The 23,736-nt window shown below is 39.8% G+C and overlaps 1 protein-coding gene across 4 annotated transcripts in view; it reads left to right on the top strand.

The window, feature by feature from the left end:
- Positions 1 to 23,736, top strand: part of LOC113029320 (A-type potassium channel modulatory protein DPP6) — a 263,030-nt gene that overhangs the window by 189,211 nt on the left and 50,083 nt on the right. For all 4 annotated transcript variants that reach the window (XM_026180141.2, XM_026180142.2, XM_026180138.2 and 1 more), the window contains one exon: positions 16,856 to 16,954. In XM_026180141.2, the coding sequence (XP_026035926.1) occupies positions 16,856 to 16,954 (99 nt within the window). The remainder of the gene's footprint in view (positions 1 to 16,855; positions 16,955 to 23,736) is intronic.

The raw sequence follows: 23,736 nt of genomic DNA on the forward strand, positions 1-23,736 counted from the left end.
TAGCCAACAAATAGTCCGTAAAATTTTAACCTTGTACTAATGCTGTGTGTGTGTGTTCACTAGTTAAACTTCATTTCCAACTTCCACTCACCATCTTCATAACTCCATGTGCTCAGCTGTTTCCCAATATACACTGTCCTCTGGTGCTGTTTTGACCTAATTTGGGCAAAAGATCAATGACCTTGGTGTGGCATCCATTGCTGCCTCTCCACAATTCACAGGAATCAGAACAAACGTGCACACAATGATCCCCTAACGATCAATGTCTTATTTGTCATTTTACAGGCACTTTTCCAGTTTTATAGGAACTGCCACCCCGATTAGGGTAGCAGCCTTTACATTCTTGTTGTGCCGTGCAGCATCTCCACGAGGGCTGGGCATTTAAAAGCAAAGATACTGTTTGGCAATCACTATTTTACTACTCTTTAGCAGTTATCGTCACACAGTGGTGCTTGTCACATGAATTCTAAATATTGTTTAATTCCAACCCAAGTTAAAGTAGTAAAGAAATCACTCTCCTTTCATGTCAAATGGCATTCTGTTATAAAGCTTCTCACTTTTTTGGTAGTTAATTAAAGGATACGTGTAAACTGTGAATCTATTAATCTTATGGGTTTGTCTGGTGTCACATTTAAAATGGATGGGCCTTATCAAGCTGTGAGACTAGTTTTGTTTTGTTTGTTTTTGCACATGCAGATTGTGGCTAAGATAAACCTTGCTGTTAGGATCTATGCATTTGTAGAAACAGCTAGCATTAGCAAGTAAACAAGTGATTTATCACTTTTCACATATAACCTTTCTCTTACCTACCCATCTTGTACAATGAGATGTGGAGTTACATTGCAGTTTTAAAAAGATTCATCACATACAAAAAGAAAACCTTGATGATGAAGAGTGGCTATGAACTCCTGTCATTTTTAGTTTAAAAAAAAAACAGGCAAGTTAAACAACATTTTTAGATTTAGCCTCTCCAAGAAATAGCTTATTTTGTCACTAACTTTAACCAACTGCTTTACTAATGCACCATCATTTTCCTTTATATTTTTAAGATCACCACATCCCACCCATTCTACCTATTTCACAAAATAGTTTGATGGTTTTCTTTTTTAAGAAAATCATAGATAGGTAGGTAGATACTTGATCCCACAGAGGAAATTATTTTGTTATAGCAGCAGGATAAAGATTAAAAACAGTACAATTTCCAGTAATTAAACAAACTAGTAAAAGTGCCACAGGTGCATAGTGATGGCCTTGTGCTGTAAAATTTTACATATATATATAAAAAAAAAAAAGAAAATAAAAATGAGGTTAAGTTAAAGATGAAAATAAAAATAAGACTGAAACTGAAATGGAGAGAGACTGAGACAGAGTAGTGCAAATGCATTAACAAATAAAGTGTATGCTATAAATCTAAGAAACAGCTGTACGAGGGTATAATACACACACATTTCTGTGTGGGAAATCTTATACCTGTCAGGTGTATTCATCTGTCAGAGAAGGAAGAGTAACTGTACACTTTCAAAGAGAACGATAGGAATGACTTTCTGAAGCATTTTTTATGGCAGCAGGGTTGAATAAGTCTGAGGGAGAATGAACTCTGCTGCCTCACTAGTTTAAAATGGAGTGGGTGACATGGGTCATCCATGATGGAGAGCAGTTTGTTCAGTGACCCCATGTCCCTCACGGACTCAAACGCCTTCAGACTCTGGCCAATGATGCTTCAAGCCCCGTGAATCGGTTGGTTGATCTTGACCCCACCAACAAACCGATAAGAGCAAAGAGCAGATGAAAGTCATACTTTCACTATTCCTAAATACTCTTATACACCATAATATACCACCATCCAAGCATATATAAGTGCTTCTGCTGGTCGTGAATCATCACGATTGCCAAGATATCTGCTAATAATCAGGAATATTAGTCCTAATTATTATGGGGTTCTTGCCCCAACCCGTCGTGGCAGATAGCTGCCCGTCCCTGAGCCTGGTCCTGTTGGAGGTTTCTTCCTGTTAAAAGGGAATTTTTCCTTCCCACTGTCACCAAAGTGCTTGCTCGTAGGGGGTCATATGATTGTTGGGTTTTTCTCTCAATGTATTATTGTAGGGTCTACCTTACAATATAAATTAAATAATGCTGAAAAGTCAACATTGAACTCTTTCAAGCTCTTTTTTTTAATATTTTTTAATTTCTGCACAGCTTTGCACAACATGTCAAGCTTGCTAACCAACCCCCCTCAATCAGTCCGACTCGGCCCCCTACCATACCCCCTGTATACATATGACTGTACACCAACCCACTCAACCAAGTGTGCCGATGACACCACAGTGGTTGGGCTCATCTCTGGAGATAACGCAGCATACAGAGCAGAGGTAGAGATTGTGTCCCGCTGGTGCTGAGAAAACAACCTGAAGCTGAATGTACTTAAAAGAAAAGAACTACATGTACTCATTATAATCAGAGAACAGGTGGAATCTGTCTCCACCCTCAGGTTTCTGGGCACCCATATCTTTGCTGATCTTACCTGGACCCACAACACAAATGTTAAGAAGGCCCATCAGTAGTTGTACTTCCTCTGTGTCCTTGGGAACAATAACCTGGACCAGAAGCTGCTGCTGGACTTCTACCAATTCTCAGTGGGGAGCGTGCTCTCCTACTGCCTGGGTGTTTGGTACACAGAGGGTAATTAGCAATACCCCCATAAAATCATTGGCTGCCCTCTGCTACCCCTGGAGGCCATCGCCAGATCCTCCTGTCTCAGGAAAACCAGGGCCATCACAGGTGACCCCTTGCACCCTGCCCACCACCTGTTTGACCTGCTGCCCTCTGGTTGATGACTCAGGTTAATCAGGTCCCAGACCTCCAGGCTCACAAATAGCTTTCCCCCCCTATTTTACACACTGCTGATGATGATGATCTCCAAAGGTGCACTGGTATTCCATTATAGATGGCACTGCGGTCTATTCAGGCTTCTGTCTGTAGAGAAATTGTTCTCTCCATCTTAAGATAAATCCCTTCCTCCATGACTGAAAACAAAATTGTTGGCATTGTAAGAAAGCCTTGATTCTCAGTTACAAAGATAAAAACTACCAGTTTAAATCCTGCTCCATCTGTTTCAGTAGGAAGAATTTACACTGGAAAAATGAAATCCTATCAAGGCAGTTGTCTCTCATTTAAACATAAAAAGCTCCCTTTTTGTAAATGAAAAAGAAACTTGCTACACTCGCGAAGGGGGGAAAAAAATAACACCACATAGACAATGATGGATGTTGAAAATAAAGACAGATTACATTACCAGAATCCGGACTAAGCAACAGCATTTCAAACAATGAATTTTGCTAATTCTTTTAAGAAAATAAGACTTTAACGGATTAATTAAAGATTAGAACATTTAGTAAAAAGATGTTTTGATGTGGTTTAAATAAACCCACGGGTTCAAGATTCATCACTGACATTCTTTTAGCGCTCTTAAAATGCTTTAGGGACGATTGTCCTGTTAAAATACTAAATACAGTCTTCATTCAGAACAATTTGTTTTGGATTTTGGGAGCAATCATACCCCGCTGAGTTGTAAACTGTAGCATGGCAGGTCTGGAGTTATGAGATAGCATTTTGTTTCCTCTCACTTAGGAGGGTTGGTTGATGGATGTTTCCCTTTCAGACAGGGCAACCAGTTTCTAACTGCACCTGACAACCACTTGAGTCACACAGACACACACATGCACAAACATTCAGCACACGCACAGAGTTTTGGAATTCTTCTGTTTCCTCTTCTGACAAGCTTCATCTCCTTTAACTGATGGCTTCGTATTACTAAGAGGCTGCTCTGTTTCCTACGTCAGTACAACTAGGTCAGATGTTCACTATTGGCATCTGGGTATTCTACAGACTGAGGGATGTCTGGCTGACTGACAGCTGTGACAGCTAGCTGAAACTGTGGGAGGATCACATGCAACGTTAATTTGGTGCAGCTGAAAGCGAGCAGTCACACAGATTATTGCATGAAACCAAGTCTCAAATTATACCCTAACAGGAAACAACAAGGGTTGATGCTTCAGTGGCATTCAGTAATATTTTGCTCACATACTGTATTTGATCAAGAGTTAATGATTTTATATGACTGTGATAAAATCAAATACAGACTTCATACTGTTTCTGTCATTTATACATTATTCTAACATAATATAGATACCTAAAAATCTCAGCAATTGTATTAAATGGTAAATGGCCTGTATTTATATAGCGCTTTACTAGTCCCTAAGGACCCCAAAGCGCTTTACATATCCAGTCATCCACCCATTCACACACACATTCACACACTTTGGTGCTGTATCAACTAACCGAACTGAGAATGATACTTAAATTTGTTAAATTCTGCTACTACTGTAAGACCAAAAAAGTTAAAACCAGAAATGACTAAAGTACATCTTGACCCCGGAATTTTGGAAAAATGACTCAGATTCGTATAAAAATGTATTTTTTTAGTTTAATTTAGCTTCGTTATTGTTTCTTTGTTATATCACAACATGATAGAACATCTGGAGCTGGTCTTGCTTGTTGTGCTCTTTATAGATTCAGTATAGATTTTTGTGAATCAAGGTGAAATAACACTGCTGTGATTCTAATGTAATCCTTCTTCTCTATATAGACCTTCTTCTGAATTCTAAATTGTTAGATAATGAAAAACGGTGCAATATTATTATACCATAAGATAAATAGATGCAAAGATGGGTGTACTATGAATAAATAGCTTGTAAATTGTAGACATTTAGATATGAAATTGTTATATCATACACTAAAATCCATGAGAAAAAGGAAATTTTGTCTGAGAACCAGACAGCTTCTAAAAAATTGTTAACTAATCTAAATCGCTGGTGAGAGACTTTATTCGTTTGCCTGTTACACCTTAATGAAAGATTTTGCCTTCATCAACCAAACAATATCCAGTCTTACAAAAAGCATAACGCCCAATGCTGTTTCTAATTTGTATTCATGTACAACTTTTTTCCCACAGTTCAATAAAATGAAAATGAAAAATTTATCACATTGTGGTGATTAATATTCTGCCTCAAATCCATCTGCCATCTCCTTTTAGCACATGTTAATAGCTGTGTTTTACAAGGTAATTAGCAACAGGTTCTACATAAGCATGCAGTAAATCCAAGTTTGGATACAGGCAATCATCAACCGGCTGCCCTCAAACCCAGTCATGAAAGCTCCTCTTCACTGGCAAGCTATCATGCTATGAATTCAGGACTGACATAAAAGTGATCAGTCCCGATCCTGCAGATGGTAGCTTTGCACCATTAGCTCCTCAGCCAAGCACATCCTCCAAATGTCTGAGCCTGATGTACTCTGGTATGAACAAGATTACCACTGTAGCAACACATCATCAGTTAAGGTAAAACTAACCTGTCTGACAATGGTGCAATGGTGGTGTGTAAACACTGTAAAAGTAAAAGACTGCATGGTTGGCTCCAGTGTCATAGATGAATATGACAGGTAAGGTCATCAGGGAGTAAACAAGTTCATGTTTAAACTTCTCAAAATCAAATTAATGATTAGATTATTTATTTTACTGTGAACATCTACCCAGTGCAGCTGAAAAATACACTGTGGAAGCAATACACCTTAATGAAACTTCAGGCTGTACAACCAAAACAGTGAGCTGAACAATACTTTGTAATGCTGCATACCTGTATTTGGCTGACAATGTTCATTGTATTCATTGTGTTTTGCACGTACTAATTTGGATGATTAAGAATAATCATTAAAACCTTTTATCCATGTTTATGAAATGAAGGTGTGATGTTTATGCTCTCTAACTTTGTTGTCTACAGTAAAGACTTGTTTCAGTCAACTCAATCAAATGTGCCACTTAAATTTTAGCTCCCTCTGACACTCTATTGTACCGAGAAGAGGTTGTATAACATTAGCATATAAACTGTTCATTTAAGCTGACCCTGATGTGGCTGCTTTTATCAACAAATTTCCACCAACAATCACAGCGCGCTGTGAGAGTGAGATAAAGACATACTTACTAGAGAAAATGGATTTGCCTCTAAGGGACTGTCATTTATATAAAAATGTAAATTTAAATGTAAACTTTCACATGTACGCCTCCATCTTTGCAGTGACTGCCTGTGTGCGCATGGCGTAAATCTAGCAGTCAGGCCTCATTATAAATTCCATATTTATCCCCTCTTAACTTAACCATCTGACAGGAGGCTTCAACTTATGTGCATTATTATGTTTTCCTGCTGCATATTCAGAGTCTGGTGACTCTGATGATAAAATATAAAACTCGACTGAAGCATCAAGCAGATGCCTTCAAAGGTGTTTTTGTCCCCCATGATGAAATCAGGGCGGAACTGAGGATCAGTCGCAGTCTGTCCATCTGTTCAGCACAATATGGCACACGGGCACAAACACACATACACACAGCTGATGTACAAGTTTGGTGGATGATGCAAGTCATTGTGGTGTTCTTGCAATATAAAACCTCTGACTGGTGAAAACTGGGAAGTCAGGTTTTGTTTACTTGCTGGAATTTGCTAACAACACATGGAAACTCTCTTTGCACACCCGTGAGTCTCATACCCTGCTGATTAAATATTGGTTTGCAGTGCAATGCAGGCCTTACGAGTTATGCCATAAAGTAAGGTAACAATTCACAATTACCACTGAGATTAGACTCTAAAAGGGAAAATAGAATAGAATAGAATAGAATTCAACTTTGTCATTGCACATGTCACAGGTACAGGGCAACGAAATGCAGTTTGCATCCATCCAGAAGTGCTTTAGCCATGATATAGATATATTACAATATATATTAGCAATAATATAGATATGTAAGTATATTACAGAAATGGGTCTATTATGGTATGTTATAATGTACACGGTATGAAGTATGTTATGAATATTCTATAACTATAAGTATGTACAGGCTGTAGTGAGTACAAGCTATGTACAGGCTATGAACAGGATATAAATATGAAATAAAAAAAAACTATACAGAAATCTGAGATATACAGCTATACAGAAATGTGAACTATGCAGGTTATAAACAGTTGTAGGATTAAAAATTATCGTATGTACAGAATGATTATTTACACAGAGCTATACAGTAGTGCAGTTAAGATAAGTGAGATATGTGGATAATTTCTACAGAGGCTATATAAAGTGCTAGTGGTTGTGAGTGGTGGTTCAGTCCATGTTATTATTGTGTGTTTGAGGGTACAGTTGTCCATTGTGTGTGTGTGTGTGTGTGTGTGTGTGTGTGTGTGTGTGTGTGTGTGTGTGTGTGTGTGTGTGTGTGTGTGTGTGTGTGTGTGTGTGTGTGTGTGTGGGTGGTTGTGGGTGTGTGTATGTTCAGTCCATGAGTTTAATGTGGGTCAGATGTCAGGAGGCAGAGTTCAGGAGTCTGACAGCTGTGGGGAAGAAGCTGTTCCGGTACCTGTTGGTCTTAGTCCGGAGGGTTCTGTAGCGCCTCCCAGAGGGCAGGAGGGTGAAGAGTCCATGTGATGGGTGACTGGGGTCTTTGATGATTTTCCCAGCCCTTTTCAGACACCGCTTCCTGTAGATGTCCTTTATGGCAGGAAGTGGTGCTCCGGCGATGCGCTGGGCAGTTTTCACGACCCTCTGCAATGCCTTCCGGTCCGAGGCAGAGCAGTTCCCGTACCAGACTGTTATACAGTTGGTCAGGATGCTCTTGATGGTGCAGCGATAGAAGTTCACCAGGATGTCTGAGGACAGGTGGTTCTTCCTCAGAGTCCTCAAGAAGAAGAGGCGCTGGTGAGCCTTCTTGACCAGCTTGGAGCAGTTGAGATCCTCGGAGATGTGGACTCCCAGGAACTTGAAGCTGCTCACACGCTCCACAGCCGTCCCCTTAATGTGGATGGGTGGATGTGGGTCAGCATTCCTCCTGTAGTCCACGATGAGCTCCTTGGTCTTCTCGGTGTTAAGCAGCAGGTTGTTTGTGTCGCACCACTCAGCCAGACGATCCACCTCCTCCCTGTAGGCGGCCTCATCAGTGACAACGATGAAGCCAATCACCGTGGTGTCATCTGCAAACTTAATGATGGTGTTGGAACCATCAGCAGGTCTGCAGTCGTGGGTGAAGAGGGAGTAGAGGAAAGGGCTCATCGTGATGGTAGATGAGCAGCGGTTATCCAGCCGGACATGTTGGGGGTGGTTGGTCAGGAAGTCCAGTAACCATTTGCACATGAGGGAACTGATGCCCAGGTCTGTCAGTTTCCTGATGAGTTGTGAGGGGTGGATTGTATTGAATGCTGAACTGAAGTCTATAAACAGCATTCTGCCGTATGTGTTGTTGTTGTCCAGGTGCGAGAGGACAGAGTGCAGTGCGATGGAGACTCTGTGCTCCTGTTCTGGCGGTATGCGAATTGGTGGGGGCCCAGGGTGGGGGGGAGACAGGATTTGAAGTGTGCTAGGACTAGCTGCTCTAAGCACTTAGTGATGATGGGGGTGAGTGCTACTGGGCGGTAGTCATTGAGGCTAGATGGGTTGGAGTTTTTGGGTATCGGGACAATGGAGGTGGATTTGAAGCAGGCCGGTACCACAGCGTGGGCCAAGGACAGATTGAATATGTCTGTGAGCACTCCTGTAAGCTCCCCAGAACACGCTCTGAGAACACGCCCGGGGATGCCATCAGGACCTGCAGCCTTGTGGACATTGATCCTGCTCAGCACCGCTCCTACATCGGTGGGGGAGAGAGTCAGAGGTTGGTGGTCTGGCGTTATGTCTGTTTTGATTGTGGTTGTGGGGTTCCCTCGCTCAAAACGAGCATAAAAGTTGTTGAGCTCGTTGAGGAAGGAGACATCAGAGGATGTGGGGGAGGGTTTGGTGGTCCTGTAGTCTGTAATGGTCTGGAGTCCTTGCCACATGCGTCGGGGGTTGGAGTGTTCTTCTACCTTCTTTTTATAAAAGAAGCTGCATAGAGACAATTCTAGGTACACTGCAGAGAACCTTGGACTGTTATATGTTCTATTTAAGCAAAACCAGGACAAAGTCTTGACTTTCTTCTGAGTTTAAAAAAGAATCAGAAATAAGAAATGTATATACTGTAGTTCATACGTTTTCTGAAAATAACACATATTTTTGCCTCTGAAAACCACAGTGAATATTAAATCAAGCAGTCAAAATGTGATTCAAGTGCAAATCTTTTATTTTATTATTGCATTATTATAGTTAACTTGAATTAACTAGGCTTTGGGTCATTATATATTTGCTCTCTGATCCACTTTCCAGTTTGTTTTGCAGCATTTGTTTAAATGTGAGCAAAATGTACCCCTGTACACTTTAGAATTCATCCTGCTACTTCTATCAGTAGTCACACCATACATAAACACTAAAATGACCTACCTCCACTGGCAGGCATTACAGATGATGCAGTGTGCTTTGGAACTCTTTTGGGTTTGCACCTTTTAGGCATTTGACAGTGATATGTCTACCTTGTCAAGCGTGTTCGTGACATGGTTAAATGTTGTCAAGAGTGTTTTTTTTTAACCAAGGAAACAATTCTGCGCTCATTCACTTTAGTGGTCTTTCTGGGCTTTTGATGTTGCTGACCTGGCCTGTGCATTTGCTTTTTTATTTCTGAATGTATCAGAATGTTGTTTTAGCCACTCCTGATCGGTGTTGGTCAAGTTACTTGAAAAAAAGGTAATCAGTAACTAATTACTGATTACTTTCCAAAAAAAGTAATCCCGTTACTGTACTGATTACTTATTTTCAAAAGTAATTAGTTACTTAGTTACTTTCTAAAACATGATTTACACCCTAAACAGGAAATAAAGCAATCGATCTTTCAGCCCAATTTTACTTTTTCTGCATAATCCATCATATAAAATGTAATCAAATGAAAAAGTCTCTTTTTAAAACTTGTTTTATTAGTTTTAATCTTTTAACTTTATGCGTCAAGCAAACATTAAATTATATGCAACATTCTCTGACTGGCAGAAATTTGTTTAACATTTAAACCTATTTTCTGCATATTCCAGCATATAGAATAAAATAATTTTTTGTGTTTACACTCACTTTTTCAAATAGATGCAGGTGCACGTGTGTCGCAGCCGTCGGTGGAAGGATCCGGCAGTTTCTCTGTGAATTTCACATTCCAGTGGCAGCGTACTCGGTGCTTGCTCAGAAGTTTAGGGGTTTTTTCGCTGTAAAAAGAGGGTTTTTTCCCCACGCAGTGAACAGCGGACGCTAATGTTTTTGTCACTTTTTACAGAATCAAATTCAAAGTAAGGTCAGTGCGTCCACGCTTTAAAGGCTGCACTGTCATATGCTCTGCCGCACTCGATTTGATTTTTTTTTTTATTATCCATTTTTGGTCTGCACACAAGCTGTTGCCACAAACTTCGCACTCGCTTATGTCATTGTCATGAGACACTCTCTCAAAAAAATCCCGGTTTTAGTAACGCAGTGTGCTTACGAGAAAGTAACAGTCATCTAATTACCTTAATTGCAATAGTAATCCCTGACTTTACTCATTACTTGAAAAAGTAATCGGATTACAGTAATGCATTACCGCCCATCTCTGCTCCTGATGTTCTTGTTGTCTCACTGATTGCTTTATTTTGAGGGTTTTTTAAAGTCTAATAGTCCCCTCCTTCACTTCCGTCAGTATCTCTTTGGACCTCATATTTAGAATTGTAGTGTAATACCAAAAGCAAGTTCAGCACTTAAAAAAAAAAAAAAGATTTTTATCTGGTTAATTTGTAATGGAATAATGAGACCATGAAACTGAAGTCAACTGCTACACACAATACCTTCCTATGCAAATTATTTACCATGTAGCGCTGTCATGCCATCTCTGCTTAGAGGCTTAAATATCGATTGTGTTGCTTTGTAAACCAGAAATGAACACACCGTGATGAGGTACAGCAGGGGTTCCACTGGAAACTAAAATTACCTGCATATATCATTTATTATTTTCTAACTTGTAAAATTTGTGGATTTACTACTTTTTAAGGTTTTATTTCAGAACATTACAGTTGCCTCTTTTGTGCTTTTTCTTTTCTTATTCTGCTCTGTCTGTCTATTTTCTCCTTCTTATCTGGCTCAAGATCAGAATGGCAGCACTAAAAGCAGATACAGCCAGACTTCCCTCTCTCAGTCCACCTCCTCCAATTCTTCTGTGGTGAGACCGAGAGACATAATCTCTCTAGTGTGTCCTGATTCCGCCCCAGTGCCTCCTCCCAGTGGGACGTGCCCGAAACATCTCACCTCCAGGTGTCCAAGAGGCATCCTAATCAGATGCCTGAACCACCTCAGTTGGCTCCCTTTGATGTGGAGGAGTAGCGGCTCAACTCTGAGCACCTCCCAAATGACCGAGCTCTATCTCTAACAGAGAGCCTTTCAGAGGAAACTCATTTCCACTGCTTATATCCATGATCTTGGTCACTACCCACAGCTTCTGGCTGTAGCTGAGGGTAGGAGCATACTAATTAAAGCCCTACTTGCTGTGAAAATGTTAGACTCTAATGCATAAGATTGAAAACTGTGGTTTCAAGAGAATCATATGTGGATCACGAAATATTCTCTATGCTGTTGTAAATAATTTAGATACTCTCTCGATGTTTGGCTGTCATTGAAGTGTGGATGTCGCACTTTGGAGTTTTTGCTCTGACATATAATCCTTGTGATCACATGTAGTTATAGACCTCATGTCCTTCTCCACGCAAGAGCTCTATAACTGCCCTTTTTTTCAGCAATGTGCAGTGTGATGCCCATATGTTTTTTGGAGAGGTTGTTTTTGGTGTCCTTTTTCACCAACCTGTCTGGACTTCCCTGTTAATAACTTGCTAGTAACTTATGTTCCCATCATTTTGAATCTAGGGCATGAGCGTAAAAATACGGATATTTGTTTTTAAAACCATAGCTCACAGTGTAACACTTTAGTAAGTAGTAAGTACAGACTTGCTCCTCACATTTCTGTCTGAGCTGTTCGTTTATCAGTTTAACTAACAGAGGGCACATGGTTAATTGCAGGAGGAGGACCCCTGTACCACCTCCTACAGTTCACCTTAGTCTTACTAGCCTCCACAATGGTGGACTGGTTTTCTTGTATTTATGTTTTGTGGAATCAGTGGACTGTTTAAAAATGTATTGGGAGTAAGAGGTGTTGTCATTTCCATGATCTTTCTTGCTGTTTTGCCCAGATTAAAAATGTTAGCTTCAGGTTTGACAGGTTTCCTGGGTTTACAAAACACCAACAGACCTTCTGTAATGTATGCTTTGAAAATTGTGTATCTAACAAAAAGACATGAACTGGTGGTGGCAGAGTTGGCAATGCTAAGATTTTTACTGGGAGTGACCAAAATAGATTGGATTTGAAATGAGTATATGAGAGGGACAGCTCAGTTTTAGGTTTAGTTTGGAAACAAAGTTAGAAAGGAAAGGCTGAAGTGAAGGTGGAGAAGATAGTAGATATACTGGACAAAGCACGTTGAATATGCAGGTGCCAGGCAGGAGGAAAAGAAGAAGATGAAAGAGAAGGTTCAGGGATGTAGCGAAGGAGAACATGGTTGTGGCTGAAGAGGATGCTGGGGGTAGGGTGAGATGGCACGAGGTTATCCACTGTGGCAAAGCCTAAAGGGACTAACCAAAAGATAAAGAAGCAGAAGATATGACAGATTTTTAAAGCAGCTGCCAGCAACGTAAGATGGACTCTGTAGTTGTGCTATAAAAAGTTGATATAATATACCTGGAGACACCAAAACTGAGTCTCTGGAGGAAGTGGACATGGATCACACAAACACTTTCCACGGACCGTGTGTTTCTGTTACGTATTCACATAATTACTCATCGTCTTATATTAAAAGTGACCACATTTCTATCAATCTATGATGTTTTTGTGGATATTTCACAAAAGATATTTTAGGATACTGATGTTTTGCCATTTAGCTCATTGTACTCCTTTACAGAAGTAAGACCTCCCAGAGATTAGAAATAAACCGAATATAGTTTGTAAGGGTGTTTTATTATTTTTATTATCATTATTATCATTATTATTTATCAAACTACTGCATTACAAGTAAACCTGTTTTTGATTTCGGTATCATGATGGAAATGAAATGTTTATGTGAGGCTAGAGTCTCCCAAAACAAAGCTAAATGTTCCTCAATTCAACTGAGCTTAAATCAGACGTTTAAACACACTGTGTAAGAGGCCACGTTTCAGACATATTACAAAGCAGTGAGGTAGTTCCATTTCAACACTGATCTCTGAAATTTGAACATGCCAATCATAAATACAAGTGAAGTAAAACGAGCTGCAGTGAAAGCTGGAATCAAGAACCTGTTTGGCTGTTTGGCTTTTAGTTTCTTTTACCTGTGAGAAGTAGGTAATTCTATTTTATGAATCTTTAAACTTAGTTAAAAGCATTTGTTGTTATTTTGGGTTTAACTAGAAAGATATAGTGGCACGTACAGTAATGGTCCCCACTTGATGCGCAGGATATTTGAACCAGCAACAAAGGAAAGTGTGAGAAGAAACCCCTGTTGCTGGTTATCTTTTTGACATTTAAAGGTCCTATATTTAACAGCTGTCTGAGGTGAAAAACATCCCTACTTGTCTTTTGTCTTCATGGCTTTTCCTATCCTCTCTGCAGTCACTGTTTATAGCCTCCTTATACACCTTTTAGCACAGCTAGGCACCCTGAACATAATGAATTTTGTGTGTGTGTGTGTGTGTGTGTGTGTGTGTGTGTGTGTGTGTGTGTGTGTGTGTGTGTGCGCGCTGAAGACAGCCGAAGCAGAGATGTGATGACCTTAAAAAAATACTTGCAGCCAAAAATGTTACCTCATAGAAAATGACAGCCACAACATGAGCATAGACAGGCTTAGCAGTGGGATTAAACATCACTTACGAAAGACTGTCCTGCAGCTAAAATATCACTGCTTTGATCCCCATAGAAACCAATATGTCCATCAAGTGCCGTGTCTCGGTGAAGGGTCCTCGTGCTGAAGTCTGAATCTCTCGAACTATTGTTGTCTGAAATTCACCAAAACAAAACTTCAGGGTGAGAGCACTCTGGCTAGAAACAAAGAAGCTCAACACATATTGCTTTTTCCACATTATTTTTTTCTATCCTCCCACCATGCGCATGGATGTGAAATGAGTCATATAATGGGACAGAAGACGATATGATGAGCATCAACTGAGAATTGCAGGAGGCATCTGCTGTAAATATGCACGTCTGGTCTGATGATCAGAAGCCACACTAGTCCTAATCAAAGGCCTGAGGCAGCTTAGATGATGCTTTGGTTTATTATTATGCTTGTTTTTTTCCCCCCTCCATCTCCAATAAGCTCTTTATTCTTTGAAAGGTGAACACTTGCAGCCGCCAGGAAAATCTTGTTAAGATTCAGTTTGATATCAGAATGTGTCAAAAAAAACATTATGTATTCCTTCAGTTTTTGTTGTCAGAAGTACAAAGAAAATCATTTTTATCTATTTCAGACTTATGTTCCTGTTTGTATTTCACCTCTTCTTTTTTTCTAAATTGTATTTAAAATGCATTTCTTCCTCCTCTACACAGCAATTCAAACATTGTTAATGCTCCTATAACCAAAGTCTCATAAAATGATGGTTTGTTTTGATTTGAATATCATTCATATTGATGCCTGTCTTGTCTGATAGTTGAATAACCCATTCACCGCCTTCACAATTTTTTCTTCCCGTTTTCTTCCTTCTGGCCTCCTTAACTATTTCTCTGTTATCTTACTTCTATAACTTCTATTATCTTCTGTGATATAGTTCTAATTTTCATTTAATCCACTGACAGATAAGACACTGTCACTCAGGGCAGCGTGGCATTGTGTAGTGGTCAGTTCTTCAAACAGTGCCACCAGAAATGGATGGGAAGAAATTAGCTTTCAACCCTCCATGTGTTTTATCTGTGTCATAAAAAACAAGCCCAACTATCATTGCTGGTACTAAAATGTCTTGTGTGAAGTTCTTACACTGTTAGCATTGTGTACTACTCTGTATTTTAATTTTGGGACTCCACTAGAGTAGCTTTGCATGTTCAAAATAATCCTTAAGTTTCTAGCAGAAGTTTCTTGCATGACATCATGTGCACATTGCTTGTGAGTTGTCTGACATATATTGGATGTGATTCAACCACAGGTCACGAGAGAATTATGTGTGTATTCCCCTGTCAGTTGGTGAGTCGTTGCCGGAGGTTGCTGGTTGTCACTTGGTGAAATCAGATGCAAAAAGGGTGCTGCGCCAAAAATAGCCATGTGATTCCTTTGGTGGCTAGCAGATTACCATGGTCACCTTTAGTTTTCTTTGGATGACATTAGCTTGTCCTCACACATTTGCTAAGTACTAGTTGAGGTGTAGTTAACGCACAACTGGTTGAAAAGAAGCAGGCAAGAGTTTGTGGATAACGTAGCTTGTTTTGTGCAAACTGCAGGCAACCGTGGCAATCTTCTAGCAACTAAAGCAGTTGCAAGCAGGTTTTCACCAACCAGATTCTCTACAGACCTTTTTTGGGGGGGGCAACCGCTCACCAACCGGTTGGGGAATACAGGTTACTCTCTGTGGTTAGTGGCTGGTGATTGTCAGGCTGTCACTGACTGAACTTTAGACCTAGGTGACTAGGCCCTTATTCACTTACTCATTATTACCTTTATTTAATCGGGAAGTCACACTGAGATTAAATCTATTTTACAAATGAGACCTGCCAAGGTAGGAGACATACAAACTCAAAAACCCAAGAAGTGCAACATCAAATATATAGTCTAAATACAATATAGAAACACCCTCAACATTAAACATTAGTGGCTTCTCAAGAAAAAAGAATCAACGCTCTCAATGCTTCAGGTGACCATATTAGTGTTATCCTCTTCCACAGAAGTTATACAGAGCCAAGCTTGAGTTTTTGGCTCACAGGGACTAATTTTACATGCACTGACCCCATTATTACTTTAGCCAAGTTTAATATCATCATCTTACATTGTAACAGTATATATGACAGAAAGTAAGTCAAGCACAATAGCTCCACTTTAACATTGCCAGTTACGATACTATGCACTGGATGATAAAAGTCAATCTTGTTTACTAGCTTGCTGTTATTAATGAATTTTTGCAGTTTATTCTGGATTACATGAACAGTTATTCAGAGTCAGACCTTCTTTAATTTGTCTATATGTCATCAGGTAAGCTCAAGCTGATTACTGAATCTGATCTAATGTATTAATGAATTATTGTTATATTATAGGTCATTATTGTTATTTTGTTGTTAATTATAGGTTTGTGGTTGGACATGTGTTTTGTTATGTTGTTCTCTCACGTCTATGGGGTATCCTTCCTTAGTTAGAGTTGATCCCTATATTATAGTGAGTTGGCCTTAAAAGATCAGGCCTGGTAAGGTCTTTTTGGAATATAATGACTGACTGTGTCCTATCGTGTCTCTATGGTGGTCTCAAGGACAGCTGTTGTCTAGTTTGGGGAAATTGCAAATTTCATTGCGTTCCTTTATCTGGAGGAAGGAGTAAAAGATATAAAGAAAACTCGCGATGGAAGGATAAAAATCAGAATGGGGACGTGTGCTCGTCTCTCTTTTTCTTTATCAACTATTTCCACAATAAGTCAATGTTTTTTACTACAGCCCTCACAAAATATCTATAACAGCTGTTATGATTTGTTCAATGCATTTACCTTTAATAACTTCCCTCGCAGCCAGCTGAGTCAACTTTCATTTTCTGTTGGTTCCAAGACAAAGCAGGCTACTGATGCATTTGCTGTGTGTTTGTTATTACTAAGCACAGGCATGCATGTGAGCCCTTTATAGCTGATGATGTGGTTGTTTTCTCTACAGGTGAGGATGACCGTCTGGCTCTGAAGGGCAAGGTGTCAGTTGGAGACCTCTTTAGGAAGGAATTCAAGGTTCATGACCCAAATGCCAAATGGATAAGCAGTAAGTATCTGTGTTAAAAATGAGACAAGGTTGTTTTTAGAATTTGTATTTTTATTCACACACCACTACCTAAAGCTGCTTTTGGTGATATTTTTGTTACCGCAATTGTGTCAGTGGAAAAATAACTGTAGTCCGGAAAGCTTTAACTTTGAGCTTATTGTTTAGATTCACTGATCCTTGGGATTGGGTACTAGCGAGTCTCCCTGGCTTACACAATATGATTGTTCATTTATTGTCAATATCCACATTGCTTCTTTTCTACTTTGAGCTTTAGGAAGGAAAGGGGATCAGGGCTATTTTTTAGAGTTAATGGATTAGTTAGTTAATGGATTTGAAAGACCAGATGTTATGTAGCACAGATAAAGTGAAAAATAAGCCCCACTACATTAAGAAACACTGGGAAGAGATGTATAAAAACATCCGTCCTTTTTCTACCACTTCTCTGTGTCTGGGATGCTGTGGCAGCTGTGTAAGCAGATATGTATGGACCTCAATCTCCCCAGCCACTACCTTTGCCTCATCCGGGGAATACAGAGGTGTTCTTAACGCAGCTGAGAGATGCAATATCTCCAGAATGTCTGGGGTCTGCCCCGGGGTCTCCTCCCAGTTAGACATGCCCGAAAAATCTCACCTAGGAGGCATCCAGAAGGCATCCTAGTCAGACACAAACCTCAAACAGGTTCTAATTTGTTCTGACAGAAGAAAGAGAGACAACCACAACACTGAATCCCCTGGTTCTAAACTGGATGTCTTATTATTTTTGTTCCTTTTTTTAAAGGAACCTCTTACTAAACCATCTCCTTTTCCTCTGTCCTTTCAGTTTTGCCACACAGAGAGAACGTTTATAGTGTAGTTGTTGCAAAAAACAGTTTGCCAGCTTGAGATGATATTGCGAAAGATCTGTTGGTCCCACTTCAAAGCTTGTGTTGCTCTACGATTGTTCAGTTAACTGATTTGTTCAATGAAACATTGCACCATCCAGTCTGTCTCAGTAAAACAAACGCCCACAGCAGTGGGATAAACTGTGTACTGGTCACTGTTACCAGAGACATACTTAGAATCGAGGAATATAGATCAGACATTCAGCTTTAAGAAAACAGTACCAGCTGTCAAGCATGGTAGTGATAGCATCATGCTACCACTATCATTGAGGATTAAGCTAAAACTTGGAAGTAAACGAGTAATTATACAGGACAATGATGCCCAAAGACGCATGAAAGCTGCTTGTAGAATTAATAAAGCATGAAGCTTTTGGAGCAGCCCTTTTAAAGTCTGGACCTTGAACCCATCAAACTTACTGTGGACCATGCTTAAAATTCAAGTGTGTGAAAGAAAGACACCATTTAACTTCAACAAACCCAGCTGGAAAAGGGGTTAAAGATTCAGCCAGACGTTTGCTGAAGTATTGTCAGTTTGTGGTCCTAAATATAGAACTAAAGGGTTTGAATCCAAATTCTGCTTTTAATTGTTCTTGACACAGTTTTACCTCCACACTGATGTGGTGACAGCATGAGCTGCTGTATATCTCAGTAGGTGTGATGAATAATTAGAAATGTGAAAGTCTCTGGTTTACATCTTAACCAACATACTTGTGTCTTTTCTTTTACATTTGGTACATATTTGAGGGGTTTTGCATAATTTTCTTTTCGAGGGGGACTGTGAGTGAAGTTCGCTGGCTGTGAGCGTCGGAGTGAATTCTGGATGAGCAGGAATTATTTTCAGCAAAGGCAAAGCAATCAGAGAGCTCAGCTGGTTAAAGAGACTTTTATCTCAGAGGTTCTGGGTTCAAATCCAGCTTGAAGAAGGAAATTGTGCTTTTATTACTTTTACAGTAGCTGACAATTGTTCATTCAAAATGATGCGGTGTTCGAGCAAGCTGCTGCACAGCTCAGTAGGTCTAACGATGTGTTAGAAAAGTGAAGAGTTTGGGTTAAGTTTCACTTTGGGAAACAGTCCTGTTGCAATTCAGCTGCTTCTCTTGAGGTGAGCTATACATTTTTCCTCATAACATTACAGTGAATAACGTTGCTCCCTTCCATCTGCTTCATTAGCTCAGCAGGTTTATTGTAAAGTTTGAGTTCAAACTCAGTCTTAGACAGATGTGCAGGTGTCTGTTTCTCACACAACAAACTGTAGATTTTATTCATGTTTCTGCTTTATTTATCTGTTTATTTACGTTGATCAGCTCTGTAACATGTCAGAGAATAAATGAGTGAAGGCCTGAGTTGGTTCACTGAAGTTATTACATTTATCCTTGACAACTGAACAGCTGGATTTTCTCTCTCAGATCTTTGTAGATGAAGAGGTAAACAGGCCACAGCTTCAGTCACATTTCTACGCCTTTGACTGGTTGAATTAAAATGTGGAAAAAACTTCTTCTCTGTAGAAACAGCAGAAGAAATAAGGATGGAGTGGAGTCTCTGCAGATGCACAAAGAAAGAATTGCAGTCCCACAAATGTGGATAAACTCGAACATAAAGATCTTCCTTTAAGCTCCAGCTCTGATCCACACTGTAGGAAACAAATCAGAACATCAGTGAGACCGAAACAGTCAAATCAAACAGCTTTTCAATTGGCTCATTTTGAGGCAAAGCTACTGCTGAGCTTCTCCCCCTTTATCACTGAGCCTGAGCCCAGACACCCCTCTGAGGAATCTCATTACTGCTGCTTGTATCCACATTCTTATTATTTTGGTCACTGCCCGGAGTTCATGGCTATAAGGGAGGGCAGGAACGCAGATGGACTGGTAAATCGACAGCTTCGCCTTCACGCACAACTGTCTCTTCACTAAAACAGATTGGTACAGAATCTGCAATGCTGCAGATGCTTCACCAGTCTGCCTGTCAATCGCACGCTCTATTTCTGTTCCACTCTTGAACTCCTCCGCTGGACACAATAACTCATCCTCAACCTGTAGCTGTAGCAGTCCACCCTTTTCTTGGTCAGAACCATGGTGTCAGACATGTAGAAGCTAATTCACATCCATGCCACCTCACACTTCGGTTCCAAATCACCTCAGTCCGACCTGGAGGTCACTGCTGGATGAACCCAGCAAGAGCACATCATCCTCAAAAAGCAGAAACAAAATCTGGGGTATAAAATATATGTGTAATAAATAACCCCTCATGAGACTGTTAACCATTTCATACAGCCTAATTAGTAGAACATAATTAATTATACAAAGAATAATACGTGTAATGCTTTTTTCTTTTTATTGTTATAACCAAAGACTGTGCAAGAGCATCACACTGCATTTTAGTAAATGTTAGATGTGCAATCAAAGTAATCAGTATTGTTTGTTTGTAGGCTTTTGCATTTGCACGTGCACTGTTGTGCATGTGTGCTTACTGCTTGAAATTCCTCCAAAGAATATTTTCCATATGCACCAATAGCGAACCAATTACCTGAAACCTCAACCCTCATTTTTCTTTGATCAGTGACAGTGTGCTGATGTTGCCATTGTTACAATTCATCACCACCAATTTCTGACGCTTGTTTTTTAATAGCGACGCTGTGACAGCATAAACACTGACAGCACCTCGGGGAGGCAATGAGAGAAAATTATATACTTTATTTTCCATCAAGGTAAAACGGCGACTTGATGCAGCCCCACACGTCTTAGTTTGGCATTGAAGAGAGCGATCACAGCTCGAAGATGTGAGGGATCCGTGCAGCTGAAGGATTAATGAGGTGGATTTTGTCTTCTCTCGTGCCCAGCGAAGCTGTCTCCCTCAATCAAAACATCTAAGATGGCTCCTACAAAGGACACAGCTGTTAAATCTCCTCTCAAATCCCGAATTTGCAAAACCTTCTCCTCTGTGATTGGCTGTAATTAGAAAGCTGAAAACCCATATTTGTTATATTAGTGACAGGAAGATGCCGTTCCTCTGGATCTCAGATGACAAGCTGAATAAATTTCTGTCTGGATTTGTCTGTTTGTTTTAGCCGCAGTTCCCCATATGTGCTTAAGGATGAGCCGTCTCTCGTGTGGCTGATTTGTTGTCGTTACTAGCTGTGACCCAGAAGTTGTAAACAAATGGATCATGCTTGAGTGAACCATGATGGATATCACAATCTGCAGTAGTGCTGTACACATCTGGAAGCAAACATCTGTTCTTGGATGATTTCAGCAAAGGTTCAAACTGTGGCAGAAGAGGTGTGGTTGAATTAAGACCAGTATGATTAATGACAAATAATAGTGCTCATTTTCTGCTTCTCTTAACCTTTTTTTTTAGCATGAAGTAAAAAAGGAGTAGTGCTGTACAGAAAACAAGCTCTGCAAGAATCCATACACATCACAGCATTCACCAAGAAACTTTAGGCATATCATCAGAAAAAAGTTCACTCTTTCATCCTCTCCCTTTTTTTGTGCTGTTGACAGTTTGAGCCTTGATCTCCAGTTATATTCAGTATACCATTAAATACACCTCACAAGGAGGGAGACAGAGAGACCCAGAAGCTGTATGTTTTTTCTTTGTTAGTGTGCCATTTTAGTAGTGGAGTGCTCATCCAACTTGCATGCTTTCAGGGCTGTTTCGAGGAATTTACAATAATGGCTTCCTTTGTTGGAGGCTGAAATTGATTTTTTTTAAAACCTAATTTAGCTCAGTTTTATGTTTTGCCCCCGGTCTCCATCTATCAATCAATTCCCTGGAGATAGACTAAATATAACCTTGAGAATCCATAATGATTGTATATTAGGCTGTTTTTATGAGGCCATAATGCTTCCTCATATCTTCTCCAATAGCATTAGCTTAAATATATGCTATACTTAAGCCTCATTAGGGGCTCTTATCTGCTTCTAACAAAGGTTGCAGGGATTGCGATTCTTTCTTCATTTTGATGCTTTTTCTTAAGTTTATCACAATTTGGATCATTAGTGCCTTTGGCTATTGTTCCCATCTTTATTTTATTTAGCTTACCAAGTGATTGCCGAAATCTGAGTATGTAGGGAAATTGTCAAAACAGGAGGCAGACTGCATGAAACACAAGCCGTTAAACAGTCATACGGGTTTTAAACAAACCTCCAAGTTAGCAGGTTTTATGTTCTTATAATTAAAAGCTCATTGCTGTGGGCATTGTGTTGTTGCTTCAGGTTGAAGCATGCCAATGAAAAACAATCCATGATGGTTATTTTGCAAAAACAGCCAGCACTGTTTTTACATCTACTGAGATCACCGTGAGTTATTTTATCTTCTGTTGCAGCAATCAGTCAAACAGTAAATATATTCTGCTTTATTATAAATATAGATATAAGAAAATCTGTCAGGGATGTACACTTGAAAGCTTTTCATTTGCCAGTGCAGCTAGGTTAAACTTTCTTAGGTATTTTTTTTTGTCTTTGCCGGGGCTCTGTGCTGTCAGCTCTGCTGTGCCAGCACAGTGGGAGTGCCGTCATGCTGTTACTTGTCAGAACATGGCTCTAACTAAACATATTCAGAAATAAAAACAAAGGCAAGTAGAAAATTTATCTTTTGAACTGTGTGCATGGTAAACATCCATTTTGTTCCCTAGGCAAACTATCTGGTTTTATTATGAATAAGTTTCCTCACTTTCAGTTTTATTGCAAAATAAATTGGGTTTATAAGCTTGCTGACTGGGCTCATTTACGTGCTGTCCACTGATCTCTTCAACATATACCTTTACTGTAGCTGTCTTCTGTCTTTCTACATCTTATCAATGTTTTAGATAGATACATAACCAACAGGAACAATGGCCAAGTTATAAGCAACTTAAATTATCCTCAAGTTTTGTGATATATCTAATTTAAACGCTATAAACTCCTTTACCCTGCCCTCATCACTATTCTAATCATGCAATAAGGCCATCACTGTCTCCCTGGTTAGGTAATTGCACAGTTAGCATTGATCTCTCACATATGCCTCTTTTTTTACCACTCCATCTGAATCAAACAGGCATGGCATCAACATCATTCTCGCACCACCAAGGTGAAGCCAGCCCTGTGGGACGCAACACAAGCGCTCACAGCAGCTGTTTGCCATTTTAATGTCCACGTTTCTCTTGTTTGCCACTCCAGGACACCACTTGTCTCACTGATGTTTGTTAAATATGGTTAAGGGGGAGCCATTTGTAAAGAGGCCAACCAGTCAGGGCTTCACAAAGGGGATGTCGCCGTGACTTTGAGAGGGGCTCGTGACTGTGATTTCAATATGGGTGAAGCGTACTGATGTTTGTTTTGTCACTGTGTGGGCTTTTAATGCATGCACAACAGCCTTGTTTCAAGTGATGCACAGTATTTATGTAAAGGGTTCACATTGGAAAAAAGAGTAGACAGTTGCTTCAGTCCCTTTATGATCTTTTGTGAGGAATGAAGTTCTGCATTGGGCCTCTTTCCTACAACTGAGACATATCAAATTAGCCCATATAGTCAGTGTACGTATCCAGTTGTTGTCACAGAAAATCAGCTTTTTAAAAAAATGCTACCAATACGAGAACGAGCAGGTGTACGTTTCTCCCTTTGAGCTTCTCTAATTTTACCATATGTTTGATGCTTAATTGGAAAGGATGTGTTTGCACAGACTGAAGTTCAATCTTTCATGCTTTTCAACCTTGAGACAGCAGCGAAGGGTGGTACAACAACTAGTTGCTTGACAGAAACAAGCTGTAAAATATACTGATGTGTTTTTAATTTCCAGGGAAAAACAAAACAAAAAACCAAGCAAGTAAAAAGAAAGCGTCTGATACAGAAACAGACTTTGGAATTGATATAGTTGCTTCTGTGTGTCTCATGACAGATTCATCAGTCTCTTAACACCGTAGCT

Source organism: Astatotilapia calliptera, chromosome 9 (assembly GCF_964374335.1).
Source record: "Astatotilapia calliptera chromosome 9, fAstCal68.1, whole genome shotgun sequence".
NCBI classification, from domain to species: Eukaryota; Metazoa; Chordata; class Actinopteri; order Cichliformes; family Cichlidae; genus Astatotilapia; species Astatotilapia calliptera.